The 27,632-nt window shown below is 44.1% G+C and overlaps 1 protein-coding gene across 2 annotated transcripts in view; it reads right to left on the bottom strand.

Moving 5' to 3' along the window:
* Nucleotides 1-1,090: 1,090 nt before the first annotated feature.
* Nucleotides 1,091-27,632, bottom strand: part of etv1 (ETS variant transcription factor 1) — a 134,573-nt gene continuing 108,031 nt past the window's right edge. For both annotated transcript variants that reach the window (XM_068051163.1, XM_068051173.1), the window contains 3 exons: nucleotides 23,111-23,280; nucleotides 9,691-9,792; nucleotides 1,091-1,518 (listed from right to left, as the gene is read on the bottom strand). In XM_068051163.1, coding sequence (XP_067907264.1) covers nucleotides 1,297-1,518; nucleotides 9,691-9,792; nucleotides 23,111-23,280 — 494 coding nt within the window. In that variant the 3' untranslated portion in view covers nucleotides 1,091-1,296. The remainder of the gene's footprint in view (nucleotides 1,519-9,690; nucleotides 9,793-23,110; nucleotides 23,281-27,632) is intronic.

Here is a 27,632-nt window from a genome sequence, read left to right as displayed (position 1 = left end):
ACATTGGTGTAACTTTTAGATACAGTACTCTAATTGTTTTAGAGAAAAATTGTAATCAGAAAAAATGCCACATGCATGATCTATAATCTTGATTTGATAAAAGGTCATGTTTTTGAGGAAGCTTTCTACTAGCATGGTTACTTACTGAGAACAACATTGAAATTATGCTGAATGATATTAGAGTACGGAAGTTTAATGTGTTCATCTCAAAATCATTTGTTCAGATATTAACCTGTTTAACATAAACGGGCTTATGCCTTTGTTGAGATAACAGCTATGAATGTCCATATGCTAATATTGCTCAGTATAGCTCATTTGTTCTAAGAACTATCAAAAGGTAACTTGTCCTTTTTGCCAAGTTGTATACTTATCATGCCGTGGCTACTTTAGTGACTGGATTTGAAAACTGAAGTGAGTGCAAATAAAATGTTGCCATTGACAGGTCACATTAGATAGGTTTCCATTAATCTTGAAGTCTTTCACATAAAAATTTCCTTTAACAAGTTGTAGGTGGATAATCTTTTACCAATTCCTAAAGCGTACAATTGCTTATAGTATAACTACAGCATAAGCTAAATCCTAAGCAGTAAATGTTTCAAGTCATCTATTCATTGTCCTGAAATACTACCTGTACTTAGAGCAATGCTTCAAATTTCTTCAATAAACCCTGCGTTTAAAAGAATTTACAGAAAAGGAGACTGCAGCAGAAGCTTCAGCATATTCTAGTATTCATATATTTTTAACAAATATGACACAGCAGTAAAATGCTTGAATGTATATTAATGTGTACCCTGACAAAAAAAGTACTATGTACCTACTCAGATATAGATTCTTAAAGAGTGCTGGCTGTGTTAACACAGCAATATTAGATATGCAACTTCTTTTATTACTGCTATCAGCAGATTTCTGTTAAGTTTGACTCAGTAAGTTTTTAGCTGACATGAAACAAAAATCCATATGATAGCATCAATCAAACCATTTAAGTGTCTGCAATTCCCAACTCACCCATCCCTCCCTTCCCATCAAAAAAACATTTAGGCTAAAATGAAAACCAACCACCCCCCACCCCCCTCCCATCCCACCCTGAAAAAAAACATGTAGAACTCTAAAGAGTCTTTTCATAAAGTGCACTGTCCCTGGCAGTGGACCATGGGGTTAATGCGACAGAAACTGTGGACCCACTGCTCGATGTCAGAGATGCTGAAGAGGTGAAGTAAATCCAGATTGGGTCACGCTCTACAGAGGAAAATAACAGAGAAAAAAGAAATATGGAGTGACTGCCCCAACATGGTTGCATCAGTACACATAGGCTTCATTGTATGGATGGGGATTGCAACAGCCACTATCTTGTATATAGGCCATGTTCTCATCAAAATGGGAGAGAGGGACAGTGTCCTCTTCATTGATGTGACGCTCCATATCAGTTTTCAGCACTGGCCTCTGGTTGTCTGGGAAAGCCATTGAGAAAAGCGCTTCTGGATCACAGACAAATTTATACACATATCTTTCTCCAGCAACCTACAAAAAGTAAAGAAACATTTTCCCGTAAAGATTAAATCTTCAAAACAAATCAAAAGCACCATTAGACTGAAATAGCTAAGGCCAATCAAAACATAGAATTTGAAACTTTATTAAAAGAAGTTTAAAAACACACTCCAACCATGAGAGAGATTTTACTGATGAGTGAATTTTTCTATGAAGTTATTAGAACTTTTCATTAGTGACTTCAGGATAGGATAATTGTGTTTTTCTAACCAGATCTGTCAATAATTCAGATATTTTCTTTACCACATAACTTGGCTGAAGAATATCGAAACATACAGTGGAGATCTACTCCAAATAACAAATATAATCCTATTTATTTAAATAGGATGAAAAATAAGGTAGGATCTTTCAATATTCATTATTCCTTCATGTTTAGTTTAGTTTAGTTTAGAGATACAGCACGGAAACAGGCCCTTCGGCCCACCGAGTCTGTGCCGACCATCAACCACCCATTTATACTAATCCTACACTAATTCCATATTCCGACCACATCCCCACCTATCCCTATATTTCCCTACCACCTACCTATACTAGGGGCAATTGCTACTGGCCAATTTACCTATCAACCGGCAAGTCTTTGGCATGTGGGAGGAAACCGGAGCACCCGGAGGAAACCCACGCAGACACAGGGAGAACTTGCAAACTCCACACAGGCAGTACCCAGAATTGAACCCGGGTCGCTGGAGCTGTGAGGCTGCGGTGCTAACCACTGCGCCACTGTGCAGAATGAAATGAATCATTAAAAGAATTGCTATTTCACAAGGGATACCAACAGATTCATTGTGATTTTTTTCCTGTAGAGAGATCTCGATTTTACCAAGGAGGCTGGCCAGTGGGTGTAACCTATGGAAGTAACATTGATTGATTTCAATGAAACACCATAGATTGCTAGTCTATCCAGCACTGGATTCTGCAGTGCACTTAATCAATATTTATTTTTCCAGGGATTGGGGTTTTGGGAATAGATGGCTAACTGTCCTTTCACCTCTGGGGCTTCAGTTTGAATTAAGCTCAGAATGATAAGTTAGAGATCTTCTTCTTTGCTGTAAAGATCTTAAATGAAATAAGTTTGAGCAGTCTCAGTTAACAGTGGGCACAAAATCTCTGTAGATTGACATTAAATTGGGAATTAGCAGTCAGCATTACCCAGGAATGCCAGAACAGTTTGTTAAGGAAATGAAGTATGTTGAAAGGATTACTGTTCAGGGGTTGCTATGAAGCCATAATTTTAGAGTAAAGTTGAGGAAGCTTAGTTCTACATTTTATCTGTGGTAAACTAGAAGTATGCATGTTTTCAGCTGACAGTATTTGCAAATGTAAAGCTGTTCTACTGCCCAGCATTGACATCTCTCACTTAACAAGCAGCAAAATAAATAAAGCTGACAATGAAGCTAATCTTCATTTAAAATCAATATTTCACTTACTGATTTCTATGAGGTCTTATTCTGCTGTGCAGAAAAATGAAGCGCATAATTTTTCAGTCAATACCTCATTCCCACTATTAGAAACACCAAACTTTATTGCTCAACAATCTGCTGGAGTCTAACCAGCATAACCATGATAATGCAAGTACTCCTAAGCTTTCCTATTGTGGTAAATATGAAAAGGCAATTTCTAAATTAATTAAATTAATTATCACATAACATGTGGAGTATTTGCCGGTCACTTGGCTCAAATGTACTGTAGTGCTTCTACGTCTATCAATTCAGACATAATGGATAGAATTATTCATTGGGCGGAAGGCCCTGCCCACTGGCCAAAATGTTGGTGGTGAGCCTGCCTCTGCTAGGCCTGGGGAGATAGGCTGGGATTTTTCACTCCCCAGACCCTCAATTGGTCTTGGGTGGGATTTCCACCTCCTTGAGGCAGGATTCTGCTTAATAGAGCTGCCAGCCAATCAGCCAGCCAGCAGCTCTTAGTCCCAGCAGTGCCACTGGGAGTGGTGGCCACTGTGGGGACTACAACCAGCCATCGCAAGCAAGATGAAGGCCCCAGAAGGCCTCACTGGGGACAATCAGCCGGACCCCAGCAAGGCAAGGAGGGGTCGTTTAGGGGGGCTGAGAGGAGTGTTCTGCATTAGTAGCAATTGGGGCTTCGGGGGCAGCTGTCGGTGGAGCACAAGGTGCCCGGTCAGGAGGGCCCTCCCAGCCCGCAAGAAGCCCACTTGGTTTTTACCAGATGGGGTTCTTGAGGCTTTTGCTGTGCATCTGCCAAGGATAAAATACCCGTGGCAGCAGGAGGAGGCCCTTAAGTGCTACTTAATTGGCCACTTGAGTGCCTTGTTTGGCGTGGGGCAGGAGGGCCATTTCATGCTGCCACCGCCCCGCGTAAAATTGCAGCGGGGGCAGGGAACAACCCCCACCCTGCGACCAGCACGCTCGTTTGGGTGCCGTAAAATTCCAGTCTATAGGTGGAATTTTCCTGGCCTTGTGGAGACCGGCTTGGAGGTGGGCAGCCAATTAGGCTGGTTAAGGCCCCAATTAGGGCGATTTTGCAGCCTCTCCAGCATTTTACCAACAATGGAGCCAGTTCAATGGAGGCAGCCTCCCTGCAGCAGGCTGCGGGACCACTGGAGCAGGAGGCTCCATGCCCCAATGATGGGGCCACGGGCAGGAAAGCCAGCACCTGTGGCCCAAACAATTCCTCTAGATAGATTTTCCCTTCACTCCGAGGGGCCTACCGACTTCGGCACTCAGTATTTTTGATTCTGATCTATGCCTCCATGGCACCTCCATATTGAGGCATCCTCGAGGTCCCCAACCTTCCTCAGCAGAATCCACCTCTCCTGGTGGGGCTGCTGAGCCTCCTGAGCTGCTAGCTCGGTGATTGGACCTACAGCATAGAGAGCCCACCTGTCATCCTTAATAAATGGCGGGTTCAGAGCTGGCCAATTATGAGGCCGCCTCCCAAAAGATTGCACCGTCGATGTTTCTGGTGACAGGTTCGGGCTCAGGACCCCATTTGGTCCCAATGTCGGGGTCGCAAAGCCTGCGGTAAAATCCAGCCAACGTCACAATGTACAGAGGAAAATAGGGATAGGAGTAGGCCATTTAGCCCCTCGAGTCTTTTCCTGCCTTTCAATGAGATTGATGCTGATCTCCAACCTAATTCCATGTACCCATCTTTTCCACATATCCCTTACACCTTTGGATAACAAAAATTTATAAATCTCAGATTTATCATTTACAATTGATCTAGCGTCAATTGCCGTTTGCGGAAGAGAATTCCAAACTTCTACCACCCTTTGTAGAAGTGTTTCCTAAACTCATATCTGAAAGGTCTGGCTCTATTTTTTAGACTATTCTCCCTAGTCCAAGACTCCCCAACCAGTGAAATATTTCTATCTACCCTATCTGTTCCCCTTAATATCTTGAAAATGTAAAAAAAATCAACCCTTAATGTTCTAAATTGTAGGGAATTCAACCCTCGTTTGTGTAATCTCTCCTCGTAATTTAACTCTTGGAGTCCAGGTGTCATTGCAGCAATTCTCCCTTGCACTCCCTCAAAGGCCAGTATATCTTTTCTAAGCTGTGGTGCCCAGAACTGCTCATAGTACTCCAGGTGTGGTCTAATGAGGGCTTTGTATAGCTGAAGCATGACTTCCACCCCCTTGTATTCTTGTCCTCTGGATAGAAAAGACAACATTCCATTAGTCTTTTTGATTATTTTCTGTACCTGTTCATGACATTTTAATGATCTATATACCTGGACTCCCAAGTCTCATTAGACCTCCACTGTTTCTAGCTTTTCATTATTTAGAAAGTACGGTGTTGTATTCTCCTTTAGAGCCAAAGTGAAGGAACCCCAAATTTGCCGACATTGAAATCCATTTGCTGCAATTTTGCCCATTCACGTAATCTATTCATATCTCTGTATAATTTTATGCTTCCATCTACACTACTTATAATGTCACATATCTTTGCCATGGGCTTTCTATCCCATCATTTAAATGTTAATAAACACAGCGAATAGTTGAGGTCATAACACAGATCATTGCGGGACACCACTAGTCACAACCTGCCAAATTAGAGTGCCTGTATATTATCCCTACTCGCCTGCCGCTCAGCAAATTTCCTAACCAGGTCAATAATTTGTTTTCAATTCCACAGGTTTCAATTTTAGCTAACAGTCTCTTGTCATGCTGGGCCCCCACCTGCCAAGAATGAGGCACATTAATTTCACCACATGAACATTAAATTTCAAATTGTTGCTGGAAGAAGAGAAGGCCTGTTCCAAGGGCTGCCAGACTTGGATAGAGGACGTTTGCATACCAATAGGGACAAGAGAGGTTACTTCCCTTATCCAATTTAACCCACAATGGACTTTGAGCACCAGATATTGAAGGTGAGGGAGGTCAAATTTCAGATGACTGCTGGGATAGCTGAATCCACAAAAAGATGTGGTCAGACCAGCTGGTCCTGTGACTAGCCTGCTTGGCAACTGAGTTTTTCTGAATTGTACAAACAGTTTGAACTGAGAAAATCTGTTTGCTCCTGGACTGAGAATATCTCTCCTGTCTGCTCCCATCTCTTTCTCAGAAGCTTCTGAATCCACTGAAGACACATGAACTCCAAGAGAGAAAACTCTCCTTCAGCAAACAAGGTTTAAGAAGAATACTGGGCCCCAACAAAAAGCAAGATCTACCTACAATCAAGGACTCTATAGTGAACTCAAAGAACCGTAACAAAAACTCTTCAGATATTGCCTCAAACTTTTCCACTTTATTTTTCTTCTGCTCTTTTCGGTCTCTATTTGCATGTGTGTATTGCATACGCATGCTAGCGTGGGTGCGTGTGTATCTGTAGGCATCAACCAAATTCCAGTTTAAATTCAAGTTTAAGAAATTTCACCTTTTCTTTTTTAAACCTAAGAAAACCTGTTTGTGCTTGTTTCTTTGCCTTAGAATTGGAAAGCGGTGAACCAGGATTCACCAAGTGTGAGCTAAAAACACGATGTGTTTAAAATTAACCCTTTTATGGTAGGACGAGGTGAAGGCTGAGAGGCACCCCTAGACACCTTTCTCACCTGGTCTCATCACTCTTGTGAGGAACATTATCAAATGCCTTCTGGAAGTCCATACAAATAACATCCAAAGACATTCCAATATCCACTACTTTAATCATCTCTTCAAAAATTTCAGTCAGGTCCTACCCTTTACAAATCAGTGCTTGCTTTCTCTGATCAGTTGAAAATTTTCAGTGTTCACTCTATCCTTAATTATAGACTCAAGTAATTACCCAACAACAGATGTTAGCCTAACTCTTCTATAATTCCCTGGTTCCCCTCTCTCACCTTTCTTAAATAGCAGTGTTATGTGCAATTTTCCAATCTAAAGGAAAGGTTCTTGAATTGAGGGAACCTTGGAAGAATATAGTTCGGGCATCTGCAAGGTTCTCACCTACTTCCTTTAAACCCTTGAATGAAAACCATCTGGTCCTGAGGATTTGTCACTTTTTAGTGCCATTATTTTCTTCATTACTATTGTTTTACTGGTAGAGAATAGTGCTGAAAATACTCCGCAGGTCTGGCAACATCTGTGGAGAGAGAAACAGAGTTAACTTTTCAGGTCTGTGACCTTTTGACCTGAAACGGTAACTCTGTTTCTTTCTCCACAGATGCTGCCAGATCTGCTGAGTATTTCCAGCACTTTCGATTTCCAATAGAGGTTTGCTTTCAAATTATTTCATGTCAAATAGTTTTCCAACAATATCGATATTCTATGAAACCATAAATATCTATTCTCCATGTCCCTGATTAAATATTAATTTCCTTTGGATTTCCAGCATCCTGATCTCTTCCTCAATTGTAAACACTGACACAAAAGTAACAATTCAACATATCCACCATTTCTTCATTTTCATTGACAATATCTCATCAGTTTTCAAGTGGCCCACATTGTTCCAGATCACCCTCTTTTTCCCAATATAATTGTAAAATTTTTTGTGTTGATTTTGATATCCCTTGCAAGTTTCTTTTCAAATTCCCTTTTTGTAACTCTTACCATCTGTTTCGTCACCCTAAACTGTTCTTTGTATCTCTCCCATTTGCCAGGATCTATGCTATGTCTTGCATTTTTGCTTGCTTTTTCTTTTAGTTTTACATTGTTTCTTACCTCGTTAGCCGTCCATGGTTGTTTTTTTTTAAGTAGAGTGCTTGCCCCTTAGGGTATAAACTGGTTCTGTACCACATTAAGTTCTTTTTTGAACACCTCCCACTGATCTTCTGTCATTTTACCCATTTTGCCCAGTTTAATGTGGACAGTCTCTGTCTCATGGCATTGGAGTCAGCCTTGCCTAATCCAAGAATCTTAGTAGCTGTTTTGTGTTTCTCCCTTTCAAACAGTACATCAAACTTGATCAGATTATAATCGCTATTAGATTAACGCTCACGCATCGTTAGGCTGTTAACTAAATCTTGTTAACTAAATCTGGCTCATCATTAATTACTAAATCTAAGGAGAGCACTGGTGCACAATTGCACAGGAGATAGATCAGAGCTTTAAAAGCCCCATCTTACATCTTATTTGAGAGATTTTCAATAGAGTCTGTGGAGAGAGAAGCAGAGTTAACTTTTCAGGTCTGTGACCTTTCGACCTGAAACATTAACTCAGATGCTGCCTGACCTGCTGAGCATTTCCAGAACTTTTAATTTTCGCTAGAGGTTTGCTTTCAAATTATTTCACTTCAAATAGTTTTCCAACAAACCATAAATATCTATTCTCTATGGAATGATAGTACAAACAGTATTGTTACAGTAAATATCCTTTTTGCTACTCTATACAGATTATTTTTAAAGCTGTTTTTTACACTCAATGTTTTCAAAATATGTGCAATTTAAATTGAAGAACTGTAGGTGCAATGTCATACATGCAGACATATAAAAGGCATATAAGGGAAGTCTTTACAGATCTGTGTTTCTGGCATGACACTTTACTTGCCAGGAGCAACCATCAGCAGGAGGGAGGCAAATTTGAAATTGGAAACCTAGAAGCTTTTTCTTTTATCAGCTAACACAGTCAGCCCACTCATTCTGCTATAGCAACATCTCTCCTTCTCACTGAGGTGGGCACCCCAGGAGGGCTGAAAATGGCAGGGTCTCTAACCTAAAATGTACTGAAACCGGAATTTCGGAAAGGACAAAGGGATATCCATGTGCTGAGCAGAAGCTCTACTCTACCCCAGATCCAACTGAGAAATTTTGAGGCTTCACAGTCCAATGTTGACTGGTGATAGCAGGTTATTCAATCATGAGGGCATCACAGTTGATCCTAATTCTGTCCTCATCTGATTTCCAATAAGCACACTTCAAGCATCGGTAGTCGAATAACAATCAGGAGATAAAAATCTGAGCAATTTTCTTCTCTTACATCAGCAATCTCAGCAAACATCCAGCGGATCAAACCTCAGATTTATCTGTTCTGTATGACGCAGCTACTGACTACCTTGACTAGCTAACTATTGGTCAATCCAATTTGGGGCGGCACAGTGGCGCAGTGGTTAGCACCGCAGCCTCACAACTCCAGCGACCCGGGTTCGATCCTGGGTACTGCCTGTGCAGAGTTTACAAGTTCTCCCTGTGACCGTGTGGGTTTTCGCCGGGTGCTCCGGTTTCCTCCCACAGCCAAAGACTTGTAGGTTGATAGGTAAATTGGCCATTATAAATGGCCCCTAGTATAGGTAGGTGGTAGGGGAATTGAGGGAAGGTGGGGATGGGAGAGGGTAATGGGATTAATGTAGGATTAGTATAAATGGGTGGTTGATGGTCGGCACAGACTTGGTGGGCCGAAGGGCCTGTTTCAGTGCTATATCTAAATCAAAATAAAAAAATAAATAAATCCAGAATGAATGAAGAAGCAATCAGTACTCAGATGCGGCATTTTGAGAGCCTTTGAACTGTCATTAAACTGAGTAGTAGTTCCTGAAGATTGAAACAATGAAAATGTAGAGCTCAAATTCTTGCTGCAAGAAAGGTAATGGTCTTTCTATAGAAGCAATGTTACTACATTTTATAGCATCAAAAGTAAGTTAGGATACTGGGATCTTTCATTTCAGTGAGTACTACCGTGTACCTGTATGTGTTATTTGGAAGCTACTCAGCTGCCATTTGAAGAAATTATCAGAAAGATGACAAATGCTCGATGCTTACTTTTTGCATGATGCCTTTTTCATAGTAGTAACGCAGTGAGCGGCTCAGCTTGTCATAGTTCATAGCAGGACGATTCTTCTGGATTCCCCACCGTCGCGCCACCTGCGACAGGAAGCATTAGCATTAATGTATCATTGAGATACACACATTTCAATGATAGTTCCATGAAATATAAAAATATCAATATTTCAGGCAGTCTTCATATCATGTTGTCCAAAATCTACTTTCCAATGAACCTATGGCCCCAGCACAAAACTGTCCACATAAGAACATAAGAAATAGGAGGAGTAGACCATACGGTCCCTCGAACCTGCTCTGCCATTCAATAAAATCATGACTGATCTTCTGCCTCAACTCCACTTTCCCGCCCACTCCCCATTTCCCTTGATTCCCTGAGTAACCAAAAATCTGTCTGTTTCAGCCTTAAATATACTCAACAATGGAGCATCCGCAAACCCTCTGGGGTAGAGAATTCCAAAGATTCACAACCTTCTGAGTGAAGTACTTTCTTGTCATCTCAGTCCTAAATGATCGACTCCTTATCCGGCGACTGTACCCCTGTGTTCTAGATTCCCCCAGCCAGGGAAAACAACCTCTCGATGTCTACCCCATTAAGCCCCTTCAGAATCTTTCTTCTTCTCATTCTTCTAAACTCCAGAGTATAGGCCCAATTTACTCAGCTTCTCATCATGACATCATATCCTGGCACTAATTTGGTAATCTCGAGACAGACTGAATGATGTGAGAAATGTAATCACTGGTACAGTAAGAGATGCCCATGTCAGGAATTGAACCACTTTGTTGGTGCTATCACTAGAGGAAAATAACATGATTGTCTATACTGTCACACTCAACTCAGAGAACAAAATTTCACACAAACTATGAAAACCAAAACCTAAATTATATTCTGGATAATCTTCGCCCCTCCATTAGTGACATGACTTCAAGTACTTAACTCTATGCTCTTTAGGCCCTCCCTATATCTCTCTCCACCTTTAAGATCCTCCTTAAGATCCAACTCTTTGATCACACTCCTAATGACTTCTTCTTTGGGTCAGATTAACCATGGAAATGCGGGGTCTGTGGGAAGGGATTCAGATACCCATCCCTTCTGGAAGTTCATCAACGCAGTCACACTGGGGAGAGACCGTTCACCTGCTCTGTGTGTGGGAAGGGATTTAATCGATTTTTCAACCTTCTGATACACCAGCGAGTTCACACTGGGGAGAGGCCGTTCACCTGCTCCGTGTGTGGGAAGGGATGCACTCAGTCATCCGATCTGCTGAGTCAGGCAGGAGATTGCGTTGACCCTACCTCCAGCAAGATCGCTCAGAAGTGGAAACTTCGGGGGCCAGCCTGACGCACTATTTTACAACTTTGGTCCTGGTCCCGATCCTAACCCGCCTTTACGGGACCGGGAAATTTCAGCCTACAATCCATTTTCCTTAACCATTAAGTGAAAGTAGATTTCGCAGTTACACACAGGCTGAGGAGACAATTGGATTACACATAATTACATAGAATTTATCGCATAGAAACAAGCCAATCAGCCCAATGGTTATCAGTGTTATTACTCTGCATGAGCCTGCTCCCAGCCTACTTCATCTAACCCGATCAGCAAATCCTTCTACTTCCTTCTCCCTCGTGTACCTTTCTAGCTTCCCCTAACTGCATCTTTATTATTCATCTCAACTACTCCATATGGTAGCAAGTTCTACCTTCTAACCATTCTCTGGGTAAAGAAGTTTCTCTTGAATTCCTTATTGGATTTATTAGCGACTATCTTATATTTACGACACCTAGCTTTGGTCTCCCCCACAATTAGAAACATCTTCTCTATGATTAGGACACATCTTCTCTATCTCTAATTTATATGTCACAAGTATGGAGAACTCGCAAGGTGTAAAGTTGAGTTTTAGCTGTGGTCAGTGCCACAAGTGGGATCATAAGTTATATCCCTCACCCTGTCGCTACATACTTTGTTTCTACCACATCTTAGATAAGCAATTAATCCCAAATTTGTATCAAACATTAACCTGTATATAAATTCTAAAATATAAAAAGCAACTTTTTTTTAAATTCATTCATGGGACGTAGGTGAGCCCAAGGCCAGCATTTATTGCCCAGCCCTAATTGCCTCGAGAAGGTAGTAGTGAGCCGCCTTCTTGAACCACTGCAGTCCATGTGGTGAAGGTACACCTACAGTGCTGTTAGGAAAGGAATGCCAGGATGTTGACCCAGCGACAGTGAAGGAATGGTGATATCGTTCAAAGTCAGGATGGTGTATGGCTTGGAGGGGAAATTGCAGGTGGTAGTGTTCCCTTGCATCTGCTGCTCTTGTCCTTCTCGGTGGTAGAGATCACAGGTTTGGGAGAAGCTGTGAAAGGAGCCTTAATGAGTTGCTGCAGTGCATCTTGTAGATGGTACACACTGCTGCCACTATGCGTCGGTGGTGCAGGCAGTGATTATTTAAGGTGGTGGATCGGGTGCCAATCAAGCAAGGTGCTTTGTCCTGGATGGTGTCGAGCATCTTGAGCGTTGTTGGAGCCACACTCATCTCGACAAATTGGTAATATTCCACCACAATCCTGACTTGTGCCTTGTAGATGGTAGAACCGCTCGAGTTACTTGTCACAGAATACACAGCCTCTGACTTGCACTTGAGGCCACAGTATTTATGTGGCTGGTTCAGTTAAGTTTCTCGTCAATGGCGATCCCCAGAATGTCGAGGATGGGAAGATTCAGCAGTAGTAATGTCATTAAATGTGTCAAGGGGTTAGATTCTCTCTTGTTGGAGATAGTCAATGTCTGGCACTGTGCAGCCTGAATGTTACTTGCCACTTATCAGTCCAAGCCTTAATGCTGTCTCACTGTATGTGGGTGTGGACTGCTTCAGTATCTGAGGAGAACTGAACACTGTGCAATCATCAGCAAACATCCCCACTTCTGACCTTATGATGGAGAGGAGGTTATTGATGAAGCAGCTGAAGATCGTAGGGCCTAGGATACTACCCAGAGGAACTCATGCATTGATATCCTGGGGCTGAGAGGATTGGCCTCCACCAACCACAACCATCTTCCTTTGTGCTAGGTGTGGCCAGTGGCCAGTGAAGAGTTTTCCCCAATTCCCACTTGATGCTGCACTTAGTCAAATGCTGCCTTGGTGTCAAGGGCAGTCACTCTCACCTCACCTGAGGAGTTCAGATTTTTTGTCCATGTTTGCACCAAGGCTCGAATGCAATCTCGAGCTGGGTGGTCCTGGCGGAACCCAAATTGAACATTGGTGTGCAGGTTATTGGTGAATAAGTGTCGTTTGATAGCACTGTCGATGATACCTTCCATCACTTAGCTGATTGAAAGTAGACTGATGGAATGGTAGTTGTCCGGATTTGATTTGCCCTGTTTTCTGTGAACAAGACATACCTGGTCAATTTTTCACTTTAACCGGGTAAATGCCAGTGTTGTAACTGTACTGAAACAGCTTGGCTAGACGCGTGGCTAGTTTTGGAGCACAAGTCTTCAGCACTACAGCTGGGATGTTATCACGGCCCAAAGCTTTTGCTGCACCCAGTGTTGACAACCGTTTCTTGATATCAAATGGAATGAAATGAATTGGCTGAAGACTGGCTTCTGTGATGCTCGGGACCTCAGGAGGAGGCTGAGATGGATCAAATACTTTGCCTTTCTCGCTGAAGGTGGTTGCAAATGCTTCAACCTTGTCTTTTGCATTGACTTGCTGGGCTCTGCCTCATTGAGGTTGGGGATAAACATGGAGCCTCCTCCTCCTGTTCGTTGTTTAATTGTTCTTCACCATTCATGACTGGATGTCACAGTCATGAGCTTTGAGCTGATCTGTTGATTGTGTGATCACTTCGCTTTGTCTATTGCACTGCCTCTGCTGTTTAGCATGTATGTAGTCCAGTGTTGTAGGGGGCTGGTCCTGACATGCTCTCCTGCACTCGTCACTAAATCAGCATTGGCTCCCTGGCTTGATGGTAATGGTAGAGTGAGGGATAATCTGGGCTAAGAGGTTACAGATCGTGATGGAATACATTCTGCTGCTGCTGATGGCCTCATGGAAGACCAGGTCTGTTCTGAATATCTCCCATTTAGCACGGTGGTAGTGCCATACAACATGATGAAGTATGAAGACAGGACTTTGTTTCCACAAGGACTGTGTGGTAGTCACTCCTACCACTGCTGTCATGAACAGATGCATCTGCAACAGGTAGATTGGTGAGGATGAGGGTCATGTAGGTTTTCCCACTTGTTGGTTCTCTCACCACTTGACGCAGGTCCAGTCTGGCAGATATGTCTTTCAGGACTTGACCAGCAGTGGTGCTACTGAGCCACTTTTGTTGATGGACATTGTAGTCCCCCGCCCAGAGTACATTCTGTGCCCTTGCTGTCCACAGTGCTTCTTCCAAGGGATACTTGACATGGAGGAGCACAGATTCACCAGTTAAGGGAGGATTGTAGGTGGTAATCAGCAGGAGGAATTCAAGAGGATTAAATCAGTCAGATGAAGAATGGCTCATTTTCTGACTATCCCATTCCCACTCCCCATTGTGAAGCTGGAGAATGTCCTGTTTCAGTCTCTTATTGATTAAGATTGATAATGCTGATTCATGTGTGATATTACATTCGGGTTTACGCCAATATATTTATGTGGAAACTTGGGTGTAACTCCACCTCACAGTGTCTGATGTATTCTCGCCACATTTTCCTGATCGTGCCCCTAGCAGAAACTCACATCCTAATACTCCCAGTATGTACTCCCAGTAGCCATAGTTCACTGCTAAAGATGCAAAGTTGTAAAACTGCTCATATTGTGTATATATGTGTGCACATATATTTTGTATTTAATGGGTTTTCCAATTAGTTATAATGGGGGAGCTTCAAAAAAAATCTGACCACATGCATTTGAAATGCTGAGCCTGAACTCCTATATCAGGGGCAGGATTTTCCATTTTGGGTCAGGACAATGATATTGGGGTCAAATGCAGGTCCCGACCCTGCACCATGTTGGAAGAGGTCACCCGCCATGGACTTTGTCTGGATTGGCCAATTAGTGGCCAGAGGACACACTTGCCATCCATTTAAGGATGGCAGGCAGGTTCTTGAAGCTGGAGGGCCAATAGGAGGCCCTCCAGCATTGAAGGAGCTGCAATCTGCCATTGCAGGTGAGAGAGAGAGAGTGGGTCCATCTTGAGGTGCACTCTCAGCAACGTTAAAGAATTTGAAATAAAATAATGGTCACCATTGTGGAGGGGAACCACTTCAAAGGATAGCCTATGGCTGCAGCTGTGGCCGGGTACATTTGAGGAGGGGTTGCTCAAAGGCATCCTGGAACGCTGGCCCCCGGTCTGCCACTTCCAGGCAGCCGCCATGCTCCCGTGTCCCATGAGGGGCCCATAGGGCGACTGGAAAATTTCAGTCAGCCTTTCACAATTGGACTTAATTAGTCTTTAAGTTATCTTAACAAGCTACCCACCGCTTGCAGACAGGTAGCCATTCCGCCCCCAATCCGGCTTCTGGGAAAATGACTTGGGGGTGGAATGGTGCCAGCAAAACAGCACACCATCTGGCAGTGCAAAATTACGTGCCCGCGTGCTTCCGTTCCCGCCCCCATATCGGAGCGAAAATCCTGCCCCAGATCTCACCATAAATGTGGTAAGACTGAAGCATCATGATCATAATTGGAGTTTGTCAAGGCAATTTTTGGCATCTCTTGTAGCCAAGGAACAAATAGGGTGAATTCAGACTGGAAGACTTTAGCAATGAATCCAATATTGCATCTCTATGAAAGGTGTCTGTCTGCTATTTTAACAAAGGTGTGAACCCCATTTTAATTAATATCTTCATTAGAATTATGGAGGAATAAATTTACTATATGTTTTTAGTCACGGATACGATACAGTGCAGTTTCAAACTAAGTATCAATTGCCAATAGAAATGTTATTGAAGGCTTTAAGTGACAATCAACTGGTGATTCAGGGATCAACAAACCACTATTAATTGATTCACCTCATCCCTTATGTTCTCTACAATCTAGTGACTATAGCTTTGACCCTTTACCAAAATAAAATACCTCAATTTAAAATTCAAAAACTTTATGATTAAAAAATACACATCTTGCAATGTTAAAAGGCCCAAAGCTACACCTGTCGAGCAGTTCTGTTCACACTCAAGTACATATCAAAATCAGTGCTGCTTTATTCAAGATGAGTCAAAGCTTCTTGTTCTGTGGCCTACTCTGACAGGCCCTAACAGTAGGAAAAGGCCACATCCATGCAACTGAAATTTCCTGATCTCAACAGGGTGGATGTGAAAAGGATGTTTCCGCTTGTGGGAGAATCTAGAACTAGGGATCACTGTTTAAAAATAAGTGATGCTGAGAAATTATTTCTCTCAGCGTCGAGAGTCTTTGGAATTCTCTTCCTCAAAAGACAGTGGAAGCAGAGTCATTGAATATTTTTAAGGCAGAGGTAGATAAATTCTTGATAAAGGGGCTGAAAGGTTATTGGGCTAGGCGGGAATGTGGAGTTGAGGTTACAATCAGATCAGCCATGATTTAGTTGAATGGCGGAGCAGGTCGAGGGGCCGAGTGGCCTACTCCTGCTCCTAATTCGTATGTTCATATGCTTGGATATTTTTAACGCCACCAATTCAATCTGACAAAGACAATAGAAAGAAAATTTGCAAGAGATGTAAAACAGACTGGTCATTGATTATTACCCATTTTACACTATCACACAAAGACAAAATCTACCCAGATCGATTCAGAGTCACTGCTTCTTTCATGCAGTACAGTAACTTCCAGCAGAGCTGTTATTTATGAAGAATTCAGAATGAACAATGAACATGTTGGATTTTAAAAATTTGCACTTGGGGTATAAAGAATCGTTAGCCTTAAGCGCAAGTTTATAAAATCTACCCTACTAGCTCTTTTGGAGCTTAACCATCTTTTCAGCTGCTTCATCAATCAACTTTTCTCCATCAAAAGGCGATAATTGGGATTGTTTGGTGATGACTATATAGTTCAGCACCATTTCTAATACCTCCAATAATCAACAGCTCGTGCCATCCTACAGCACAACTTAGGCACCCAGTTGTGGGCTGACAAGTGACAGGTGTAATTCGTGCCACACAAGCAATCTTGATGGTTTCAACAAGAAAGGGCCAACCACCTCCCCCTAACTTTCAACAGCACCACCAGTGACCAGGTCTCCATCATCAATGTCTGTGCAGGTTGGAGGGGCAGGTGGCGGTGGCGGGGGGGGATGCTGCTGGGTGAAGTGTCACCATAGCTCTAGTTTAACTGGACCAGCCATATCAACAAGTGGTTACAGAAGCAGGGCAGATGTTGGACTGCCTGCAGTGAGTGGCTCAACTTCTGACACTTCAATGTCTCTCCACTATCTACAATGCTCAAGTCAAGTATGGTGAAATACTCTTGTCATGAAGACTCCCACCTGCCAAGAATGAGACATATTAATTTCATCATATGAACATTAATTTTTAAACTGTTGCTGGAGTGAAGAAATGACTTGTTTTACAAGAGAGCACCAGGCACTTGGCTAGAAAGACATTTGCATACTAAGAGACAGTGTTTGGAGAGACAAAGTACTACTCCCTGGTCCAATTAACCCAAATGGATTTTGATCACCAGACAGTGAAGGTGTAAGGAAGCTCACATTCCAGGGTCTGCTGAGATGATAGAATCCACAAACGCAGAAGTGGTTAAACCAGCTGATCACATGACTAACTGGCTGGTCCAGGCTTTTTAAATTAGACACAGGACAGTTTGAAGACACACACTGCAGAGTGTAACTGAACCTGGAACAAGACAGCCTCTCTTCCTGGCTGGCTCTCTCTCGCTTTCTCACAAGCCTCCGGACCTACTGAAGACACGTAAACCTCAAGAGAGAAAAGACTCCTACATCGAAACAAGTTAAAGCGTGCACTGGGCCCCAACGAACAGCAAGACTTACGGCAACCAAGGACTCAACATCAAACTCAAAGGACAGTAAATAGAAACCCATCTATTGCCTTAAACCTTTCCCCTTTATTCTTTTCTACTTTTTTTTCTCTCTATCGTTGCATGTGTTTATCGCATATGCATGCTAGCTTGGTTGCGTCACGTTTTCGTAGCCGTTACCCGAATTGGAGTTTAAAATTAATAAACTTCCATCTTTCTTGTTTAAATCTAAGAAAACATGTCTGATTTCTTTGCCTTACAATTGGAGCAGTGCACAAGGATTCACTGAGGGGGAGCTAAAACACGGTGTTGTTAAAATTAAATCCTGTTACGGTTAGACCAGGCAAAGGCTGAGAGGGAACCCCTAGACCCCTTTCTCACCTGGTCGTAACAGAAATTTGAGGGTTAGCATCCTGGATTTGACCTACAGACAAACGAGGAAATTAGAAGTGGGAAGTCAAAGTGATCCCAATCAAAAAGAAAAAAGATTTCAATACAGGTTTTTTTATGGTTGTGTGTGCTTGAATACTAACATGTCTGCAACTGAAGCTAGTAGCTCCCCAAGCCAGGGTGAAGTAACTTGGAACAAATTAAAAGCACTGTCCATGGAGGAGTTGAGGAAAATAGCTGAGCAGTGTGGGATCACTGTATGTGGTAAGGTTAGGAAGTCTGAACTCCTAAGGCTAGTGGCCAACCATTTCTCCCTTGAATCTGAAGAAGTAAGAAACAGGGTTAGAGATAGACCCTGACAGGTAGCAAAGATACAATTGGAACAGAGGAAACTTGAATAAGACAGAGAAAGAGAAAGGGAGAGACAGGAGAAAGAGAGGGAGAGACAGGAGAGAGAGAAAGAATGAGCCTTCCAGAAGGAACATGAAGAAAAAGAAAGGAGAGAGAGAAAGAAAGAGCCTTCCAGAAAGAATGCAAAGAGAGATAGCTAAGGCGACTTGAGTTAACTAAAGGGCGAGAGAGTAACCCCAGTGAAAGCATGGCCAATATGGAGGAGTATAATTCAGGGCTGGGTACAGATTTGTTAAAACCTTCCCAACTGATCCCAAAATTCAATAAGGGAGACATGGAAGCGTTTTTTGTGTCTTTTGAAAAACTGGCAAGGCAGTTAAAGTGGCCAGCTGAGGCTTGGACTCTGCTGATACAGAGCAAATTAATAGGAAAAGCCCATGAGGTTTATTCCATGTTACCAAAATGAGAGTTCATCAGATTATGAACTGACAAAAAATGCTATCCTCGGGGCATATGAATTCGTACCGGAAGCCTATCGCCAAAAGTTTAGAACCTTCAAGAAGCCAGCTTGTCATGCAGGCCCCCACCTGCCAAGTATGAGGCACATTAATTTCACCACATGAACATTAAATTTCAAATTGTTGCTGGGAAGAAGAGAAGGCCTGTTACGAGGAATTGCCAGGTCCCTGGCTGGAAAGACATTTTTGCATAATAGCCGACAGTGTTGGAACAAAGGAGCTATCCCCTGCTCCCATATGATACACAGAACAGACCTGGTCAAACTAATTGGTCACGTGACCACCCTGCTGGCCAACTTGGGAAGTTTTAAGTTGTACAGACAGTGTTTGAACTGGCAGAAGGCAGTTTTGCTCCTGGACTGAGAACATCCCTCTCCTGTCGGCTCCCATCTCTTTCTCACCAGCTTCGGAATCCACTGAAGGCACATGAGCCCCAAGAGATAAAAGTCTCCTACAGTGAACAAGGTTTAAGAAAAATACTGGGCCCCAACAAAAAGCAAGAACTACCTACAATCAAGTGAGCTTGAAGACCCGTAACAAAAAACTCTTCGGATATTGCCTCAAACTTTTCCACTTTATTTCTTCTGCTCTTTTCTGTCTCTATTTGCATGTGTGTATCGCGTATGCATGCTAGTGTGGGCGGGTCGTGTACCCATAGGCATCAACCGAATTAGAGTTTAAGTTTAAGAAAATTACACCTTTCTTCTTTAAATCTAAGAAAGCCTGTTTGTGCTCATTTCTTTGCCTTATAATTGAAAAGCAGTGAACAAGGATTCACCAAGGGGGAGCTAAAACACAGTGTGTTTAAAATTAAAACGCTGTTACAATAAGAGCAGGTGAAGGCTGAAAGGGAACCCTAAACCCCTTACCTGATCGTAACAAGCTGATCAAACTTACCTGGAGTTTGAGAGAAATAAGCAGCTAGCTTTTGACCAGTGGCTGAGGACTCTTAAAGTACAGTTCAGCTATGAAAATCTCAGAGAAGTAATTTTGCTTGAGGAATTTAAAAACTTTCTTCCACTCTCCATAAAGATCCATATAGAGGAACAGAAGGTTCATGGAGCCTGGCAAGCTGCAGTGCTGGCTAATGAGTTTGCTCTCATTTAGAATTCGGTTCCCCAGGGGAAAACCTTTCCTAATCACCCCCACAAATCCGAAAAGGACAAAGGGTGGGAAGGTGATGGAAGTCCAAGCGGTCCTGGGAGGGAAAGAAAAGCAGGAGACACAGGGCGCCTTCCTCCAGTCAAAAAGGAAGGTGCTGTAAGTAAGACAGAGACCCAGAAACTTGTTTGCTTCCATTGTAATAAAGCAGGGGATTTAAGAGCTGACTGCTGGAAACTAAAGGGAAAAACCTGTAGGGTTAATCAGGGCACACCTGCTCAGTGAAAGAGAAGGGACCCTGATGGAAAGCACAGCAGAACAAGCTGTGGATGTAACTGCAGTAACAGTGATACCCAGGAAGCTTACGGCTGCAAGTGCAGGAAAATTAAATAGGATTCTTGAGGGTTATCAGGGTTTTGTGTCGGAAGGGAAAGTAACCCCATACCCCTCAAGTGGGACAAGCAAGCCCATAGTAATGCTCAGGGACACAGGGGCCACCAGATCCCTTTTCCTGGGAAAAGGCCTGACCTTTCCCCCAGAAAGTGCAGTAAACTCTAGAATGGTGGTGAATGGTATTGGAGGGTAGTGTATGCCTGTACCTTTACACTGGGTGCACTTGGAATGCGACCTAGTTTCTGGACAGTGATCGTAGGGATTGTCCCTAGTTTGCCTGCGGATAGGGTTGACCTGCTCCTAGGTAATGATCTGGCGGGAACGAAGATGGTAGCTTCCCAAGTAGGGAGAGAGACGGCAGGAGGTCAGACAAACAGGGCAGTGGCAGGAGATGGTCCCCTGCAGTTTCCCTGAATGTGTAGTGAATCAGGCCATGACCAAACCAGCTCCCCCACAGGAGACTGAATTGGCACTGCAGGCAGATGATCATGAGGTCTGTCAGTCTGAGATTTTCTTTGGAAAGTTAGAGGACCCAGGGAATCAGGTAAATGGATCTTCCCTAGCTGAAGCTCAGTGAGCTGACCCAGTATTGAGAAAGTCAGCACAGGCTGCCCAATCTGAAATTGAAGCAGAGGGAGTCCCTGACTACTAGTATTTAAAGAATGAGGTACTGATGAGGAAGTGGAGTTCTCCTCACAGACCTGAGAGCAATCAGTGGACAATGGTTCACCAGTTAGTGGTAACGCAGAGGTAGAGGAGAGAAATAGTAAGAATGGCCCATGAAATTACAGTGGCTGTTCATGTCAGTATACGAAAAACCAAAGCCCGCATAAGACAGCAGTTTGACTGGCGAAAACTCCTCAAAGATGTGGTGGAGTACTGTAGGAGTTGCCACATATGCCAGGTTGAGGGGAAACCCCAGCCTACAGAGAAATCTGCACCCCTAAGTCCTGTTACGAGGACCCTCCAGCAGAGGGCTGGTGAACTGTAAATGACCCCTGCTGAGAACAAAAGGGGACAGGCAGGCACAAGGCTTGCAAAAGGTTAGAAAGTTAAGGGCAAAAAGGGACCAAGAGGGCAGGTTTAAGGAAGTTCGGGAGGAATCCCAAATGGAAACCCCTACTGTCCAGTCAGCCAACCCCGAAATATTTGGAAAGTTAGACCCCACATCCTCCCATGTAAATGCAGACACTAGAAGCACCCCACCAGAGTTGCTAACAGCATTTACAGGAACCTGCAGAGACAAAGAAAGTCCTCAAGGGGGCAGAGAAACCATGAGGGTGAAGCCTCACCTAGTCGAAGTGCCACAGGAGAGTGCTGTAGAATCTGATCAAATACCTGCCAGCAGGAGTGTTCCAGAGGAAAAAGGGAAGATTAGCAAGGAATCCACCCCCCCAGTCAGGAGAAAAGGGAACTAACCATCCCCTCAGGAGAAAAGCCCTTGCATGACTCATCAAAGCACTGAAAGAGAGTTCAGAGTAGAACCACTCACTGCCAATGCCTGTGAGCAGAAGTCCAACATAGGGCTAATTAAATCTAACGCTCCCCCTGCAGACCTCAACAACAACAAAGACACCCGAGGCTGTCAGGGAAACGTGCAAACTGAAAAACTTCCCCAAAAACCACATGTTTATTGGGATGCCAAAAACAGCAGTTTAAAGCAGCATTGCTACCAAGAAAAGACAGGCTGTAACAACTGTTAGGATATCTGAATGAATGAGATAGATGCATGTGTGCTTTCTTGTACTTATCTTCTCTCTAGTCCCTTTTAATGACCACCTCCAGGCGCTTACCCATTGTCTCCCGAGACAAGGAGGCCAAAGAAGAAGAAGAGAGTCCCTTTTAATGAAATGCTTTTTAAAAAAAAATCGCATTTCATTCTGCTGGGTGTGGAGGTGTCATGAAGACCCCCACCTGCCAAGAATGAGACATATTAATTTTGTCATATGAACATTAATTTTTAAACTGTTGCTGGAGTGAAGAAATGACTTGTTTTACAAGAGAGCAGCAGGCACTTGGCTGGAAGGACATTTGCCTACTAAGAGACAGTGCTTGGAGAGACAAAGAACAACTCCCTGGTCCAATAAACCCAAATGGATTTTGATCACCAGACACTGAAGGTGTAAGGAAGCTCACATTCCAGGGTCTGCTGAGATGATAGAATCCACAAACGCAGAAGTGGTTACACCAGCTGGTCCAGGCTTTTTGAATTAGACACAGGACAGTTTGAAGACAGACTGCAGAGTGTAACTGAACCAGGAACAAGACAGCCTCTCTTCTTGCTGGCTCTCTCTCGCTTTCTCACAAGCCTCCGGACCCAATGAAGACACGTAAACCTCAAGAGAGAAAAGACTCCTACATCGAAACAAGTTAAAGCATGCACTGGCCCCCAACAAACCAGCAACCAAAGACTCAACTTCAAACTCAAAGGACAGTAAATAAAAATCCATCTATTGCCTCAGACTTTTTTGCGAGAGAGGACTTTTAAGTCCACAAGAGAGGGTAAACAGGGCATCGGAAGCATTAGAAGTGCAGGACTGATTTTCTGACTTTAAGCTATTGTAAATGAGTCTTAATTACCATATTTCTTTACCCTCTCCCCCACCTGCGCAATCCCCACCCTTTCTTTGCTGATTAGTTGCCCTGCTGCTTTTTTACTACAGTTGTAGGAACGGTGGAAACTCACCTCCTCTGGCTCGATGAGTTTGAACTCCATGCCGCGGCCCGTCCATGCAATAAAGTGCGAGTTTGCTGGATCATCCAGCAGAGCCACTAGAAACTGCCAAAGCTGAAGAGAGCCTCTGCGCTGGTAAGTGGGTCCTTCCCGATATATGCCTGGCTCCTGCTTGATGTCGCCTGTGGAAACAGAAGCAACCATTGATGTCGTAACAATATGAAACAGGCAAAGTTTCATATTTGCCAGAAATCAGCACTGGCTCATGCATTAGATCTATTCGTCCATGCCTCTGTTACCGCTAGAATTAACAATTCTAATGCTCTCGTGGCCGGCCTCCTATTATCATCCATACACTTAAACTCTTCTAAACTCTGGTGCTTGTGTCCTAACTTGCAACAAGTCCTGTTCATCCATCACTCCTGTGCTTGCTGACCTACACTCCCTCTGAGATCTCAATGCACCTCCAATTCTAACCTCTTGCACATCCCTGATTTTCATCACTCCACCACTGACGGCGTGCCTTTCGTTGCCTAGGCCCTAAGGTCTGGAATTTCCTTTCTGAACCTCTCTGCCCCTCTCCTTCTTTAAGACGGTGCTTAAAACTGACCTCTTTGACCAAACTTTGGTCACCTGACCAAATATCTCCCTCTGTGGCTCGTTGTCAAACTTCGTTTGTTAACAATCCTATGAAGTGCCTTGGGATGTTTTACTATGTTAAAGGTGCTATGTAAATGCAAGTTGTTGTACACTGTCATTGCTCCTCTTTTGGATCTGGTTTCAAAACTTTTGAGGTGAAAGCATTTCTCTAACAGTTGTAGCACTACTAACTGAAATGAATTGGGGGCTTAAACTGACTTTTTATTGGATGCATATCTGCACCATAAAATTGCCTATACTTGTATAGTACATTGAAAATCTGAATTAAAAAAGCCTTACGGGTGGCTGATAATGGGGAACGGAAAATGTCACAGTGGGACAGGATTAAAGAGTACTGAAGGAACAGCTTTACGCCGCATCCAATTCCTGCAGCACACCATTAATCTGGGAAAGTTTGATACCAAGATTGCGTGTAAAAGTTACACCGACATTTAACACAGAGAGATCGATGCACAGAAGCACACATGTGCTCGCACACTCACACAGGCGGCGTGATTTTATAAGCAAAATAAATGCCAGCCCGCCCATGCAGGCTGCACGCCAAAGAGCCACCGCGATTCCAAGCGCGGCGGTTCCTTTAAATAGACCGGGAGGGCCACCAATCCCCACCCCCCACTTCCCCGGTAACATGGAGGGGTGGGTTGTCCGTCCCCGGCAATGGCGTCAGCAGTCTGTGTGCAAGTGCTGTCACCATTTTTAAAGGGCTGTCAGCCCTATCGGTAAATTTAAGTATAGATTACATGAAATAAAATACATCTCTTTTGTCCCTCTCCCATTCCCCCAACAACAATTAATTATTTGCCCTTCCTCCCAAAAAGACAACTTCACAATCTGACCTTCCCCCCACAACTGCACAAACTTTAAACTACAACCCTTCCCACCATTCCCTACACCCGTTACGCTACTTTGACCCCATTCACCCCCTGCCCCGAGAAACGTACCTCCTCCCCGCGCCCCACCAGTGTTGTGCCTCATTTCCCCAGACGGGGCTCCACCAGGGTGACGATTGCAGTGGTACTTCATGAGGTGAAGGGAGACTCATTAATTCAGGTGATTAATTTATTTAAATATTTAAATGGTAGTCCCGTCACCAAGTGGCTGGGACGCCGCCACGAGGTCTCGCAGCCACCGGTAATATCGGGCTCAGCCCTGCCAGAATTGAGTTTTGTGGCGGACCTTATTCAGGCCAATCGTCATGACCCCCCCCCCATCCCCGCCACAGACCCTGACATCGAGGGCTCTATAAAATCCAGCCCACAATACCAGCAAAACTCTCAATGCTCTACCACCATTATTTCAGTGAATGTTTTCTTGGTGTTGAGAGCAAATCTATCAGTAAGTAGTAGTTAAATATTTGTGATTTTAGCTAGATGATAAAATACATCATTTATACCTTTTTTCTGTGCAGATCTGCTGACTCCAGCCAGTTGCATGAATATCAGTGACTCTTCTGACACCCTACGTCATTTTGACAATTTCCAGTTTCCTGGCCCTAACCGCCTCCTCTTCACTACGGACGTCCAATCTCTCTACACCTCCATCCCCCACCAGGAGGGTTTGACAGCTCTCCGCTTCTTCTTGAACAGAGGCCCAACCAGTCCCCATCCACCCCTACCCTCCTCCGCCTGGCTGAACTTGTTCTCACATTAAACAACTTCTCCTTCAATTCCACTCACTTCCTTCAAGTAAAAGGTGTTGTTATGGGTACCCACATGGGTCCTAGTTATGCCTGTCTTTTTGTGGGATATGTCGAATGTTCCTTGTTCCAGTCCTACTCAGGCCCCCTCCCCAACTCTTTTTCCAGTACATTGATGACTGTATCGGTGCTGTTTCCTGTTCCCGCCCCGAACTGGAAAACTTTATCAACTTTGCTTCTAATTTCCACCCTTCTCTCACCTTCACATGGTCCATCTGCAACACTTCCCTTCCTTGACTTCTCTATCTCCATCCCTGGGGATAGGCTGTCTATTCATTTTAAGTCCACCAACTCCCACAGCTACCTCAACTACATTTCCTCACACCCTGCCTCCAGTCAGGACTCCATTCCATTCTCCCAGTTTCTCCATCTCCGATGCATCTGCTCTGATGATGCTACCTTCCACGACAGTGCTTCTGATATGTCTTCCTTTTTGCTCAACCATGGATTCCCCCCCACTGTGGTTGACAGGGCCCTCAACCGTGTCTGGCCCATATCCCGCACCTCTACCCTCACCCCTTCCCCTCCCTCCCAGAAGTGCAACAGGGTTCCCCTTGCCTTCACTTTCCACCCCACCAGCCTCCACATCCAAAGGATCGTCCTCCGTCACTTCCGCCACATCCAGTGTGATGCCATATTCAAAGGCATCTTCCCCTCCCTTCCCCTGTCAGCATTCCAAAGGACTCATTCCCTCCATGACACCCTCATCCACTCCTCCATTACCCCCACCACCTCGTCCCCTTCCCACGGCACCTTCCCCTGCAATCACAGGAGGTGTAATTCCTGCCCATTTACCTCCTCTCTCTTCACTATCCAAGGCCCCAAAAACTCCTTTCAGGTGAAGCAGCGATTTACTTTCAATGTAGTATACTGTATTCGCTGCTCACAATGCGGTTTCCTCTACATTGGGGAGACCAAACACAGATTGGGTGACCAGTTTGTGGAACACCTCCGCTCAGTCTGCAAGCAGGACCCCAAGCTTCCGGTTGCTGGTCATTTCACCACCCAACCCTGCTCTCATGCTAACATCCCTGACCTGGGATTGCTGCAGTGTTCCAGCAAACATCAATGCAAGCTCAAGGAACAGCACCTCATTTACCAATTAGGCACGCTTCAGTCTGCCAGACTGAACATTGAGTTCAATAATTTCAGAGCATGACGGGCCATCAAGTGGGCTGCTTTGTCCTGGATGGTGACGAGCTTCTTGAGTGTTGTTGGAGCTGCACCCATCCAGGCAAGTGGAGAGTATCCCATCCCACTCCTGACTTGTGCCTTGTAGATGATGGACAGGCATTGAGGAGACAGGAGGTGAGTTACTCGCCGCAGAATTCCCATCCTCTGTCCTGCTCTATTAGCCACAGTAGTTAAGTGGCTGATCCAGTTCAGTTTCTGGTTCATGGTAACCCCCAGGATGTTGACAGAGGGAGATTCAGCGATTGTATTGCCCTTGAACATAGTCATAGACATAGACATAGTCATAGAGATACAGCACTGAAACAGGCCCTTCGGCCCTCTGTGCTGACCAACAACCACCCATTTATACTAATCCTACATTAATCCCGTATTCCCTACCACGTCCCCACCATTCTCCTACCACCTACCTACACTACGGGCAATTTACAATGGCCAATTTACCTATCAACCTGCAAGTCTTTGGCTGTGGGAGGAAACCGGAGCACCCGGCAGAAACCCACACGGTCACAGGGAGAACTTGCAAACTCCGCACAGACAGTACCCAGAATCGAACCTGGGTTGCTGGAGCTGTGAGGCTGCAGTGCTAACCACTGCACCACTGTGCCGCCCAAGGGGAGATGGTTACATTCTCTCTTATTGCAGATGGTCATTGCCTGGCACTTGTATGGCACAAATGTTACTTGCCACTTATCACCCCAAGCCTGGATGTTGTCCAGGTCTTGCTGCATATGGACACGGGCTGTTTCAGTATCTGAGGAGTTGCAAACGGTGCTGAACATTGTGCAATCAGCAATGAACATCCCCATTTCTGACCTTATGATGGAGGGAAGGTGATTGATGAAGCAGCTGAAGATGATTCGGCATAGGACCCTACCCTGAGGAACTCCTGCAGTGATGTCCTGGGATTGAGATGATTGACCTCCAATATCCAAAACCATTTTCCTTTGTGCTAGGTATGACTCCAATGAGTGGAGAGTTTTCCCC

Source organism: Heterodontus francisci, chromosome 2 (assembly GCF_036365525.1).
Source record: "Heterodontus francisci isolate sHetFra1 chromosome 2, sHetFra1.hap1, whole genome shotgun sequence".
Lineage (NCBI taxonomy): Eukaryota > Metazoa > Chordata > Chondrichthyes > Heterodontiformes > Heterodontidae > Heterodontus > Heterodontus francisci.
The sequence above is the reverse complement of the archived record's forward strand: the minus strand, read 5'-3'. Positions and strand labels throughout refer to the sequence as shown.